General features: G+C 46.3%; 1 protein-coding gene across 10 annotated transcripts in view; it reads right to left on the bottom strand.

The window, feature by feature from the left end:
- ANKHD1 (ankyrin repeat and KH domain containing 1) overlaps window positions 1-14,551 on the bottom strand; it is a 143,660-nt gene that overhangs the window by 27,202 nt on the left and 101,907 nt on the right. For all 10 annotated transcript variants that reach the window (XM_060253966.1, XM_060253959.1, XM_060253960.1 and 7 more), the window contains 3 exons: window positions 14,275-14,449; window positions 12,724-13,180; window positions 10,892-11,038 (listed from right to left, as the gene is read on the bottom strand). In XM_060253966.1, the coding sequence (XP_060109949.1) occupies window positions 10,892-11,038; window positions 12,724-13,180; window positions 14,275-14,449 (779 nt within the window). The remainder of the gene's footprint in view (window positions 1-10,891; window positions 11,039-12,723; window positions 13,181-14,274; window positions 14,450-14,551) is intronic.

Below are 14,551 nucleotides of genomic sequence, written 5' to 3'. Positions count from 1 at the left end.
AATTATCATGAAATGCTTTTGGGGAGGGTAGAAATGCTCTACAAGCCCTGGAATCCAGAAGGGCTCCAATAAATTGGATTTGTCTGGATGGGGTGAGTTCAGATTTTTTAAAATATACTGACTTACAGGCCTAGGTCCTGCAAGAGTGTCAGTGTGTTCGCGATGTCCTCACATAGACATTCCTCTGATTCAGTCTCCAGGAAGCAATCGTCTATGTAAGGAAAGATGACGATGTTTAGAGACAGCGATGAGCTGCAACCACCATCTTTGTAAACACTCGGGGTGAGGGGGAGTGGAGATTCCAAAGGGAAGGACTGTGTATTGGTAGTGGTCCTGCCGCACTGTGAATCTTTAGATATTGTCTGTGTCATGCCCTGATGTTCAGATGGAACTATGAGTCTTGCAAGTCTATTGCGGCCATCCAAACCCCCTCCTTGACTAATGGTGAATGTGATGTAGGGACATCGTGCAGAATTTGCAATAGGAAAAAACAGGTTACTCACCTGTAATTGATGATCTTCGAGTGGTCATCTGTGCAGTCACACACATGGGTTTTCCCGTCAGGACGAACCCTACCTCGGAGATTTTAAAAGCTAGCCTAGGCGTTATTTTTGGCGCGCACTCCCTTTCGCTCTGGGGAGCAGGCATCCACTGCGCATGCCTGGAGCGAGAGGGAGGCGCTCCACCCACTCAGTTTCTTTCCCCGCCGCTGACATAGTAGGTGAGCGGTTGTATAGGACCAGTAGCCAGCAGCGGGGATGGCTGGGCGGGCGTGTGTGACTGCACAGATGACCACTCGAAGATCATCAATTACAGGTGAGTAACCTGTTTATCTTCTTCGTGGTCTCTGTGCAGTCCCACACATGGGTGACTGATAAGCTGACCTGCAAGGTGGTGGGTGCTGGCACTAGAGTTGAAGAAAAGAAAAAATGCAAAGGTTAGTGCAACACAGTCAGCACATAGCAGACTACAAGGTAAGCAATTACTCACCAAACCGAAACCGCATCCTTAGTCAAAGATAGAGCGGAGTACTGCCTGTCCGAAGGATGCATCTCGCCTAGCACGAACGTCCAAAGCGTAGTGCATGGCGAAGGTCGAGGGGGAAGACCAGGCGGCAGCAGCGCAAATGTCTTCCATGGATACACCCCTGGCAAGGGCAGATGACGTTGACAAAGCTCTTGTGGAATGAGCTCGTACGGCAGATGGGACTGGTTGCTTTGCGAGTTTGTAGCACAGCTCTATAGCAGCAACCAACCATTTTGACAGTCTCTGTGTAGATATCTTTTTTCCCTTATTATGGCGGCCGTAGGCCACAAAAAGTCTGGAGTCCGTACGGAACGATGCTGTTCTATCTATATAGTAAGCGAGTGCTCTTCTAACATCTAGACAGTGTAGAGCTTCTTGACCCTTGTCCGTAGGACGTTGGAAAAAGGCAGGTAAGGTTGTGACTCTGTGCAAATGAAATGTGGAGACCACCTTGGGTAAGAAGGCAGGATCTGGTCGTAACACCACCCTATCGTGATGAAAAATGGTGTAAGGTGTGTCTGCTCTGAACGCACAAATATCACTTGCTCTCTTAGCAGAGGTGAGTGCGACTAATAGTGCCGTTTTCCATGAGAGAAGGTGAAGCGGTATCGTAGCCATAGGTTCAAAGGGCGGTTTTATTAGCTGGCTTAGCACTAGTGATAAACTCCAGCTAGGGTACATTTGCCGCAATGGTGGGTGCAAATGTAAGATTCCTTTTAAAAAGGATTTCGCAGCAGGGTGTGAAAAGACAGTTCGACCCTGTACATGCGGGTGAAAAGCTGAGATTGCTGCAAGGTGCACCTTCAAAGATGAGTAAGTGAGGCCCTTTTCCGACAAAGACAATGTATATGCCAAGATTTGAGGTATGGAAGCAGAGAGAGGTCTGAAGTTATGTTTGGTAGCGTAGATGGAAAATCTTTTCCACTTCATGGAGTATGACTTTCTCGTTGATGGTTTCCGCGCATTTAAGAGAACATGTCTCACTTCTTTAGGAAAGTCTGAGAACATATCCTCCAAGCCGTTAAGCGAAGCCTGTTCGGGTCGTGATGGAGAACCCTGCCGTTCTGCTGAGACAGGAGGTTCTGTGCCAGAGGGAAGTGATGGTAAGTATTTTTCGACAGAAAAAGGAGGGTTGTGAACCATGGCTGGCGTGGCCACCATGGTGTCACTAGAATGCAATCTGTATTGTCCAATTGAATTTTCTGTATACATCGTGTTATCAGTGGGAAAGGTGGGAAGAGGAAGTGTAGTGGACCCGTCCATGTCTGTATGAAGGCATCCCCTGCAGACTGTTGTGAGGGCGGACCTCTCATAAAAAAGAGAGCACACTGTGCATTGTCTGGTGCAGCAAACGCATCTATTAAGGGGGTTCCGAATTTCCGGAATACTGGCAGAAGATATGACCTGTGGAGTGACCACTCGTGGTCGTTGATGAGATATCTGCTCAGCCTGTCCGCTTGAGCATTCTGGACGCCAGGAAGATGTACCGCAGTGAGATGGATCCGGTGAGCAATACTCCAGTGCCAAAGGTGCATTGCTCTTTTGCAAAGACGGGTGGATGCAGTCCCCCCTTGCCTGTTTATATAAAACACCGTCGCCACATTGTCTGAAGCGATTTGTACATGTCGGCCTTGAAGAGATGGGAGGAACGATTTTAAAGCTCTGTGAACAGCTAGAAGCTCTAAGCAATTGATGTGGAGCGACTGTTCGTACGGCGTCCATTGGCCCTGGACAGTGAGTGTGTCGAGATGGGCTCCCCAACCCCACCTCGAGGCGTCTGTTGTAACTACTGCTGATGGGCTTGGCCTTAAAAATGGCATTCCTGCAAGCAGGTGAGCTCGTACTGTCCACCATTCGAGCGAGGGGAGGATGTGGTTTGGAACAGTGAGGACGGTTCGTTGAGACTGGCGTTGGGGCCGAAATGCACGGACGAACCAGATTTGCAGGGTTCGCATGCGTAGTCTTGCGTGTGTTAAAACTGCAGTCGTCGCTGCCATAAGTCCTAACATGCGCTGAATGTTGAAGGCTGTTTGCTTGGATTGTTGTATTATTTGTGTGGCCAGTGTCTGAATGGAGGATATCCTGTCTACAGGAAGGTATGCCTTGTGGTCCGTGGTGCATAAGCGAGCCCCTATAAAATGGATGTCTTGAGTTGGGGTCAGGTTTGACTTTTGTTGATTGACCTGGAGGCCCAGTTCTGCTAAGAGCGCAAGTGTTGTTGAAATGTCTTTCATCAACTGTGCCTTCGAAGCTCCCACGAGGAGCCAATCGTCTATGTATGGGTAAGTTGCAATTCCGCGTTGTCTGAGGTATGCTGCAATTACCGCCATACATTTCGTGAATGTCCGTGGTGCTGTGGAGAGTCCGAAGGGTAGGGCTCGAAACTGATAGTGGTTGTTGCCCACGGCGAAGCGCAGGAACTTTCTGTGGCATTGGTGTATTGTCAGGTGGAAGTATGCGTCCTGTAAATCTACCAGTGCCATCCAAGAGTTCCGAGGGATTAAGGGCAGAATCGATTGTAAGGTGATCATTCTGAATTTTCTGTGACGGATGAATTTGTTTAGGGCTCTTAGATCCAAAATCGGGCGCTGTCCACCATCCCTTTTGGGAACTAGAAAGTACCGGGAATAAAATCCCGTCCGATGGTACTGGTCTGGGACAGGCTCTATAGCCGCCTTGGCTGTTAAGGTGTCGATTTCTTCCTGAAGGGAAGGGGATGGGGGGGTTGAAACAAAGTGATGTTTCGTTGGTGGTGTTTGAAACTCTATCGAGTAGCCTCTCAAAATGATGTTCAAAACCCATTTGTCCGTGGTTATTAGTTGCCAGTTCTCGTGAAATGGAAGAAGTCTGGAAATGTGTTGGATTGGTAAAGGTAGAAAGTCAAAGAGACTGCTTTGATGAAGACGCAGCCTTTTTAGGTGGTTGTGGTCTCTGCTGTCTCTGGTTAAAGGATTGCTTCGGAGGAGGAGCCTTACGTTTCCAGTATTCAGATTGTCGAGGAGATCTGGAACGTTTGAACGACGTTGGCTTCCATGGTCTGGGCTTATAGCTCTGCTGTTGTTGTTGCGCTACCCCGAGCCTTTTTGCTCGTTTGCGGCTGTCGTCAACGGTGGTAAGTATATCGTCTGTTGTTGCATTAAAGAGACCTTGGCCGTCGAAGGGGAGGTCCTCGATTTTGAACTTAATATCAGGTTGCAGCGAAGAGGACCGAAGCCAAGCGTGTCTTCTTAGGGCAATTGAGGCAGCCATCGCCTTTGAAGTGCACCCCACTGAGTGACGAATAGTATTTATCTGTTGCTTTGAAACCCTGTTGAGCTCCTGTAGCAGTTTGTAGGCTTGTTTTTGGGAAGGTTCAGGCAGGGCAGAGACTAGCGTATTTAATTGGGAGGAGATATTGTGGGAATACGCGGCAAAGTATGCCAAATAATTGTTGATTTTGGCATTTGCCGTAGAAATTGAATACATTTTCCTTCCTAGGGTGTCTAATTTCCTGCCTTCCTTCTCAGGAGGTACAGGTTGGCGGGTCTGCTTAGATTTAGAGGAAGAATGAACTATCAGAGAGTTCGGAGCCGGGTGGCTAAATAAAAATTTTGACTCCGTTGCTTGGATCCTGTAAAGGGATTCAATTCGTTTTGAAGTTGGGGGAATAGATGCTGGGTTGTCCCAAGCTTCTTTGATGGCTTCTAGGTGTACCGGTAACATCGGCAGAAAGGAACCAGCAGGTAAATCGGAGTGCACCAAGTCGTGTACCACGTCTGTTACCTTGGGTGCATCTGAGGTAAGGTTAACGTTAAGCGCAGAAGCCATGTTGGCAATCAAGTCCAGGTATGTCTTGGCCCCTTCGGAAGGCGACAAATCCGCGGGTTTGGCGATATCTGAGGCAGGGGATCCAGGAGGGGACATCGACTGTATCGACTCCGAGGATTCTGCTTCGGTTTCAGCGTCTGAGTTGTCCGGTGCGGGTATCTGCGGGTCAGGTCTGATTGGGCTCTGTTGCTTCGGTCCCGGCTTCGGCCCCGGCTTGGAAGTCGAAGCGGAAGGAGTCGGAGATGTTGGATCCGATGAGTGTTTAACCCGTTGAACAGGGGTTGTCTCCTTCGATCGGTCGCTACGGTGTTCTGAGCGGTACCGAGAGTGATGGTATCCGCAACATTGATGATAGTCCATAGATGGAGATCTCGAATGATAGTAACGTCGTCTGGGGGACATAGATGGAGACCGGGATCTCGGGTCGTAACGGTAGCGATCCCTCCCCCTGCTTGGAGATCTCTCTGGAACTCTGGTACGATGGTATCGGCTGCTGATACTAGGAGACCTGGGTCGAAACCGACGAGGTTCGGAGTAACGGTGTTGTAGATACTGCTGAGTAGGATTCGACATATCAGAAAAGAATCTGGGGTCGAGATGTTTTGGATTCGACATATCAGAAAAGAATCTGGGGTCGAGATGTTTTTGGGTCCACTGCATCGGGTCCCTGACTTCTTCAGTCAGTGGCTCTTGGTTGGATTCGTGGAGAGAAGGAGATCTGGAAGGGATCGGTATAACTTCTTCCTGCTGCCGAGGTGGTGTCGGATTCAGAGGCACCAGAACGGATTCATGGGCAATGGATCCATGCGCTATGGGATCGCATTGCTTGCCGTCGGGCTGATGGACCTTTGTGTGTTGATCCGTAGGGTTGGTCGAGTCGGAAGTTTTCTTCGACTCCTTCGGATTCTTCGGATCGGGGTGCTTTGTCGAGTCGGTAGTTTTCTTCGAGTCCCTCGGATCCTTCGAATCGGAATGCTTATGCTTAGGGTCATGGGACTTCTTAGTATGCTTCCCGCTCTTCATTTTAGTAGGCGCGGCTGTTGATTCTGACGATTTCATGCCGTCGCCTGTTTTAGCGGCGTCGCCGGACTTATGCTTGCTAGGAACAATGGCCATTGAAGCTGCCGGCGTTGCGCCGTCCCCTTGAGGAGACAGAAGGGGAGGCGACTTACTTGTAGAAGATGATTGCGACATCTCAGGGCGAAGCGCAGACGTAATGAGGTGGCTTTGTAGTCTAGCGGCCCTATTTTTTCGCGCCTGTTTGCCGAATTGAAGGCAATGCGCACAAGTGTCCACTTTGTGAGTATCTCCCAGGCAAAACAAACAAAGCGAGTGCCCGTCTGAAGTAGGAATTTTCGCTCTGCAGCGCGAACACCTTTTAAAGGTTATTTTAGTGTTCCTTCCTTCCATACGCCCGGGGGAGGGGGGGGGGTAGGAGAAAGGAGGTCTGAGGTAAAAAGAAGGGTAGAACTATTTTTTTTTTTTTTGAGGAAAAATATAGTAAGAAGAAAAAAATTTGAGACGGAATAGCGAGATGAAAAGAGAAAACGAAGGCTAGATGTCTGAGGTAAACGAGGAGCGCAGCGAGGTAAGACTATCCCGGGCGGCGGTTGGAAAGAAACTGAGTGGGTGGAGCGCCTCCCTCTCGCTCCAGGCATGCGCAGTGGATGCCTGCTCCCCAGAGCGAAAGGGAGTGCGCGCCAAAAATAACGCCTAGGCTAGCTTTTAAAATCTCCGAGGTAGGGTTCGTCCTGACGGGAAAACCCATGTGTGGGACTGCACAGAGACCACGAAGAAGATCAAATTTGTTTAGTGCGCAAAGATCCATTATTGATCAGATCATGCCTGCCTTCTTGGGCACAATGAAGTTAACAGGAGTAGAAGTCATCTCCCTTGGATTCTGGAGGGACAGGTTCTATCACTTGTTTTTCCAGAAGAGATTTTATTTCTTCCCATAAAGCATTCGATTGGGGGGGGGGGGGGGGTGGAGACAAACAAAGGAGTGGAGGGCAGCTGAACAAATTCTATCGCATATCCCTGTGAGATGATGGGAAAAACCCAGGTGCATGATGTTATCCCTTGCCAGGATGACAGGAAGGGCTCCATTAGACTGGGGGCAGGGAAATTAAAAGTGATGATGATATTGGATTTATATCCCGCCCTCCACTCTGAATCTCAGAGCGGTCTACAATCTCCTTTATCTTCCTCCCCCACAACAGACACCCTGTGAGGTGGGTGGGGCTGAGAGGGCTCTCACAGCAGCTGCCCTTTCAAGGACAACCTCTGCCAGAACTATGGCTGACCCAAGGCCATTCCAGCAGCTGCAAGTGGAGGAGTGGGGAATCAAACCCGGTTCTCCCAGATATGAGTCCACACACTTAACCACTATACCAAACTGGAGGTCTTAGGATTCTTTGCCTGGATGATTGTTGTGCTCAAGAGAATTTGGGTTGGAAGCTGTAGGATGATCTCTATCCACCCTGTGGTTGCTGTGCCCACCAAGTCTGATCTGGTGAGGGTCTACTAGATGAATGATGGCACCAAGATCAGGACCAGGATCTGGGTTTATAGGTGCATGGGGTGGGGGAAATGCTCCAACTGTGGGAAGCCTTTATGCTCTTATCCATGTCTTGCAGCATGGTGTCTGCTGTGGAGTAGAAGAGACCAAGAACAGGAGGTCCTCAATGCATGCCCGTGTGTCTGGATTAAGGGCCATTGATTGTAGCCAATGAGTACCTTTGGAGAGCAATGGTGGAGGTGTCTTTGTGTGAAGGTGTCCAGCGCATGTATGGATGAATTAATCTGCTGTTTTGCCTCCTTCTGTATTTTCCTAGCTGCCGTTCATTTGACCTCTAAAGGGAGGCCAAAAGCTCGGAGAGCTGTTCAGGGAGGCAGTGGGGCCCTTGGATGACCATGGGGTAAAAGGATTACTGAAGGAGGATAGGGAAATGGCTGAGAAGCTGAATGCATTTTTTGCCTCCATCTTCACTGTGGAAGATGAGAACTTTTTGCCCGCCCCAGAACCACTAATTTTGGAAGGGGTGTTGAAAGACCTGAGTCAGATTGAGGTGACAAAAGAGGAGGACCTACAACTGATAGACGAATTAAAAACTAATAAGTCACCGGGTCCGGATGGCATACATCCGAGAGTTCTGAAAGAACTCAAAGTTGAACTTGTGGATCTTCTAACAAAAATCTGTAATCTTTCATTAAAATCTGCCTCCATTCCTGAGGACTGGAAGGTAGCAAATGTCACCCCCATCTTTAAAAAGAGTTCCAGAGGAGATCCGGGAAATTACAGGCCAGTCAGTCTGACTTCAATACCGGGAAAGTTGGTAGAAACCATTATCAAGGATAGAATGAGTAGGCACATTGATGAACACGGGTTATTGAGGAAGACTCAGCATGGGTTCTGTAAGGGAAGATCTTGCCTCACTAACCTGTTACATTTCTTTGAGGGGGTGAACAAACATGTGGACAAAGGAGACCCGATAGATGTTGTTTACCTTGACTTCCGGAAAGCTTTTGATAAAGTTCCTCATCAAAGGCTCCTTAGAAAGCTTGAGAGTCATGGAGTAAAAAGACAGGTTCTCTTGTGGATCAAAAACTGGCTGAGTAATAGGAAGCAGAGAGTGAGTATAAATGAGCAGTCTTCGCAGTGGAGGACAGTAAGCAGTGCGGTGCCGCAGGGCTCGGTACTGGGTCCCATGATCTTTAACTTGTTCATAAATGATTTAGAGTTGGGAGTGAGCAGTGAAGTGGCCAAGTTTGCGGATGACACTAAATTGTTCAGGGTGGTGAGAACCAGAGAGAACCAAAGGGATCTGTTGAGGCTGGGTGAGTGGGCGTCAACGTGGCAGATGCGGTTCAATGTGGCCAAGTGCAAAGTAATGCACATTGGGGCCAAGAATCCCAGCTACAAATACAAGTTGATGGGGTGTGAACTGGCAGAGACTGACCAAGAGAGAGATCTTGGGGTCGTGGTAGATAACTCACTGAAAATGTCAAGACAGTGTGCGTTTGCAATAAAAAAGGCCAATGCCATGCTGGGAATTATTAGGAAGGGAATTGAAAACAAATCAGCCAGTATCATAATGCCCCTGTATAAATCGATGGTGTGGTCTCATTTGGAGTACTGTGTGCAGTTCTGGTCGCCGCACCTCAAAAAGGATATTATAGCATTGGAGAAAGTCCAGAAAAGGGCAACTAGAATGATTAAAGGGCTGGAACACTTTCCCTATGAAGAAAGGTTGAAACGCTTGGGGCTCATTAGCTTGGAGAAACGTTGACTGCGGGGTGACACGATAGAGGTTTATAAGATAATGCATGGGATAGAGAAAGTAGAGAAAGAAGTACTTTTCTTTCTTTCTCACAATACAAGAACTCGTGGGCATTCGATGAAATTGCTGAGCAGACAGGTTAAAACGGATAAAAGGAAGTACTTCTTCTCCCAAAGGGTGATTAACATGGAATTCACTGCCACAGGAGGGGGTGGCGGCCACAAGCATAGCCACCTTCAAGAGGGGGTTAGATAAAAATATGGAGCAGAGGTCCATCAGTGGCTATTAGCCACAGTGTGTATATGTGTGTGTGTGTATATCTATATATAATTTTTTTTGGCCACTGTGTGACACAGTGTTGGACTGGATGGGCCATTGGCCTGATCTAACATGGCTTCTCTTATGTTCTTATAAAGCGTATTGGTAGTGGCCCATATTTGCTAAATAATTAGTACTTTTAACACCCAGGCCTGCTGCCAAGTAGATTTTCCTGCCAAAGGAGTGACGCTTCTTACCTTCCTTGTCTGAAAGTGTTCAGTGAGCAAGTTTAGTTTTGAAGGAGGAAGTAACCACCAAGAAATTAGATTTAGGATGACAGAATAGGAACTCTGCCCCCGTTTTTTGCCTGATCGTTTGGAGCCAATGTGTCTGTGTTGAGGAGGGACTTCATTGAGGTCTGACTCAGAGGAAGGACTCCAGTTGATGCCAAAGCTGATTCCGCCCACTTCTTGGTGACTGAGGTTTTTGCGGACATCTTGGAAGGGGGCTAAGCTGGATTCTAGGAGTGCAGCCTGGAGTCTCACTGCTTGGCTCTTTCTCATCTGTTTTGAGAATTCTGAGCAGTGGGCAGAAGAATCTGTACAATGTGCTTCTCCAAGACACAGGAGGCACAGAGAACGGCCATCCAATGCTGCAGGTTTGCTCCGCATTGAGAAAAGCAGGCCTCAGATTCAGTGAGAGCTTACAGGAGTGCAGCTCCAGAACCTTTCTGAAAGTTCCACCTCCTCCTTCTAAGAGTTCCACCTCCTTGTCCATTGAATAGTACTGTAGCTGCATAACAATCCCTGGATGAGCTCCACCACCTATTTTTCTACAAAACAACCCCTGGAGAAAACTGTTTGAAAAATCCCCACATAGACTCAGATGGGGAGGGTTCAGGGGGAAGGAAGAGAAATATGATGAAAGATGGTGGGTTTTTTTGTTTGTTTAGGTGGGAGAACAAGGGCAGTGTAGAAATCGTAGAAGAGGATTTCTTCTTTTAAGTAAGGAGGTAAGTTACTGACCAGGAAGCTAAGGAGAAAAATGTCCTTTTTGCATGCTGGTCAGAAAGAAGCTTGCAGAATGTCTGCCCCCCACCCCACGGGCATGTGTGGTGGGGTTCCCATGCATGCCTTGGGGGAAGGACACAAAAGTCCTCTCTGTAGATCTTGTAAGTACTGATTGGGGATCGGTGCAGGTACCTTATCCCATGTGTGTGATTGCACAGAGACAACAAAGATCTTTCTGTGTGTCAGAGGAGAGAGTAGAAGTGAGACAACTGCTCCTTCTCCTACATTCCACAGCATGTAAAACCTACTTTTCAGCAGAGTTTGGGGGGGGGGGCAGATGGGCTTATAAAGGTTTTTAATAAATAAGCACTAAATATTAAATGTAATCAAGCTCTCCAAATCTCCCATCAATATTAATCCTCCTTGCTCCCAAATTCTCAACTTGACATTAACTAGATGGTGACTTCACACACTCACATAAAATATCAGAGTTCATTTCATGACACTTACCTTCTCACGACTTCTTTCCAGCCCTCTTCTCTTTTTTGTCCTCTTTTTGGACTAGTCAGATTCAACTTTATGTTTGGAGATGTTAAAGGGAGGGACACAGACTTGTAAGTTGCTGATAATGAATTTGGATTTGCTTCACCTTCGAGTCTAGGAATAAAGTGGGGTTGATTATTAATTTCTCACTACTAAGCCATCAAAACAAGTACTTCTCCAAATACTGCCTTTTGTATACTCGATCAAACAACAAACAGCTGATCAATAATGAGGATAATTTCAGAGGATAACTGTGTTGGTCTGCAGCAGAAGAGCTACATTCAAGTCCAGCAGAAACTTAAAGATCAAGCTGTTCAAGAGATGAAGCTGATTACAGTTTGCACTGTACCTAAGAATCCTTATCCCTTTCTCTGCAACACTGCTCTGACTAGGATAAAAGAACTGGGGGGTCTCCATTATGACTTGCCTTTGATGAAGGAACTTTGACTCTCAAAAGCTTGTACTTTTGGAAAATCTTGTTAATCTCTAAGGTGCTACTGGACTTGAATCTAGCTCCAATAACAGGGGATGGTTTGAAGGCTTAAGACCTTTAACTAGGATATCCAAAGTGCTCGATAGACATAAACCTACATTTAGGCAGTGCAGAACCAGGAATACATATTCATACAGGAAGCACTGCTTTCATGTGCTTTAAAGGTAAATGCAGTCCCCTGTGCAAGCACTGAGTCATTACCAACCCAAGGGGTGATGTCACATCACGATGTTTTCTTGGCAGACTTTTTATAGGGTAGTTTGCCATTGCCTTCCCCAGTCATCTACGCTTTATCCCCAGCAAGCTGGGTGCTCATTTTACCGACCTCGGAAGGATGGAAGGCTGAGTCAACCTTGAGCCAGCTACCTGAACCCAACTTCTGATGGGATCGAACTCACATAGTGAGCAGAGCTTGGACTGCAATACTGCAGCCTCCCACTCTGCACCTTGGGATTCAGTTCACATGCTTTACCAGGGGGTAAATAACTAGGGCAAGAGAATTTTATTCTTGGTAAATGGCAAATGTTTCTCTTCATTTTCTTTTTTGGCAGTAACAGCTGCATTTGGTACAGGTAAACCAGGTGGTGGTGAGTACTTTTTCATCAGGAGCAAGATGCTGAAGCTGAAACATGTGGCTACACACACAACCAGATGTTTCTAAAACAAGTATGAACACAGACCAAATAAACTCTGCCACCTTTGCTTCCTATAAAATCAGGAGCGTCACCTTACTTAACGAAGTATCATTTCTAAAACATGTATATTCAACTTGAGAACACTTGATAGACAGGATATAAAATTCTCAACAAAACATAGCCTGGTAGAAAATTTGGTGTGTGGGCATACCTGGCCAAATGATTGTGTGTTGTTTATCTAGAGACCTCCAAAGTCATGAGACACACCCAAGCAGCAGAAGCAAGTTTGATGCATTTGACCCATTGCAATATTCATCAGAGTATCAACAGTAGGTGAGATTCTTGGCTCAGGCTCATTCAAAGGGCTCACAAAAACAACACCACGAGCACAGGGATGGGAAAGACCTCTGCCTGAGACCCTGGAGAATTGCTGCTAGTCTGAGTAGACAAGACTGACCTTTGACGGATCAATAGTGAGAGTCAGTATAGCACAGCCTCATGGCTGGATAGCGGCTATACTGTAACAATGCTTGTAGTTTTTAATACAACTTTAAAAAACAAAATGAAAACCCATTCTAAGAAGCCAGTGCCAGAGACTGACAAAGGCTCTCAAGGTAGCATGCAGCATTTCCATAAACAATACTGAAGCAGGAAACATGCCCAAGAACTACCTGGTTTGCACTTTGGAAGCCGAGGCATTGTTCTTGTCTTCCTGAGAAGGGAGGAGCACGGAGGCATACCGCCTGTCGCCTGCAGAGTGCGTGTCCATCGTGAAGTTTAGTTCTTGGCTTTTACCACCACTGCTGCTCTCACTGTTGCAATCTGTGCTGTCTAGGTTGTCGGAATCACTGTTCCCACCAGCACTACCGCCCCGTGGCTCGCCATTGATTTTATTTTTATCTGCTTTTTGCTGCGCTAGACTTATATGCTGGTCTGGTAAAATGATCTGCACATTCTGAGGAGTGTCTTTTGTTTTATTCTTCTTGTTTTTCCTGTTTGTGCTGGGTGTCGTCACCACATTGGCCCTCTTCTTCCCAAAAACATTTGTGAAAGTGGCTGATGTTGCTGATATTCCAATAGTAGTAGTTGTAGTTGCACTTGGAGGCTCTAAAGGAACTTCTTGATCCACTGAAACAGAAAATGAATACCACACACATTTTAGTTATGACCCCAAACCATAATTATTTATACAAATGTTTCATTATGTCCAAGGCATTTTTTAAAAAGCTAAGACAAGTTAGAAGCCTGATATATTTAAAATGTATTTTACTAGGAATGGATTAAATAAGAAGCCTTTATTTTAATCCTGTTACTTTAGGAAATGCCGGGTTGTGTTTTCTTCTGTTCATAACTATTCCATCAGAGTAATGAGCTCGGCAAAATTCAAGGAGTTTAGTTTAAATTTTGATAGGAAGGAACCCACAATGACAGAAAAGGCAGAAAAGGGTAACAAGGGATGAGTGTTAACAAATGCAGTCTGTGTATCTAAGATCCATTTTCAGTTGGGAATGATGAAAAAAGGTTGTTAAAAGCTTCAGGGGGAAAGTGTTTAGAAAAATGATTATACAGGCTGGGATTTTCTGCTACCCTGGTGGTATAACATCTGCTGTAACACGAGTTATTCCTGCATCACTAAGTTACATAAGACGACTTAGAACATATGGGTGGAGCTGCAGTGTAGGAGTCTCCTGCACTGCTGAGGACCACTTATCCAGTGTCATGAGAAACTGTGGCACTACAACACTTCTAGGTAACAAGATGTTTCAAACAGAAGGTGGCTGAGTAACAGACTGGTTAGGGGTAGGATACAAAACTGTAAACATGTAGTGCAATCAATGTTTATGGTACTTAAGAGCAGCAAAAGTAAGCGGGAGAGGTCTCCATCCCCAAGGGACTTGCTATCTGGACAGACATTTGGCTGTAAAATTTCATTGGGGAAAGGGGGGCATATAGGGAAGGAAGGGAAAGAAGAGTTAAAAGGGGAGAATGGGAATGCAATATATGCAAAATTGAGTCAGTCTGACACTACCAAGAAGTAGTACTTCCCTGCACAATCTATCTACAATATATTAGAAAGCTAGCTGTAAAAATCTTTTCCACTTTGCAGCTTAGATCAGTTCTAAACTCTTAACCCACAAGACTCATTCTTGTAGAAAACTCAATCACTTAAACAAAGTTTTCATTTATTAATTAAGAAGTGGAAGGGCAAATGAGTCTCTTACCGTCATCATCATTCTCTTCTTCATCTTCTTCATCCTGCAGCTCTAAGTTTTCCTTGGGTTTGTTCTCTTCATCTTCCTCCTGTTTTCGTTTCTGCTCCTCTTTCTTCTTCTTCCTCTTCTCTTTCCTCTTCTCTCTCTTTGCTGCAAGAGCCTGCTTCCTGCTCTCTTCTCGAGACTTTGAAAAAACAAACAACTACTCAAATGACTGTATGCCAATGTCAAACAGGATTTTTTATTGGAATACTTGGCAGTTACAGTGGTATGGCAGTACTATGTG

This window comes from Heteronotia binoei, chromosome 14 (genome assembly GCF_032191835.1).
Source record: "Heteronotia binoei isolate CCM8104 ecotype False Entrance Well chromosome 14, APGP_CSIRO_Hbin_v1, whole genome shotgun sequence".
Classification (NCBI taxonomy): Eukaryota; Metazoa; Chordata; class Lepidosauria; order Squamata; family Gekkonidae; genus Heteronotia; species Heteronotia binoei.
This window is presented reverse-complemented; position numbering and strand designations above follow the sequence as displayed.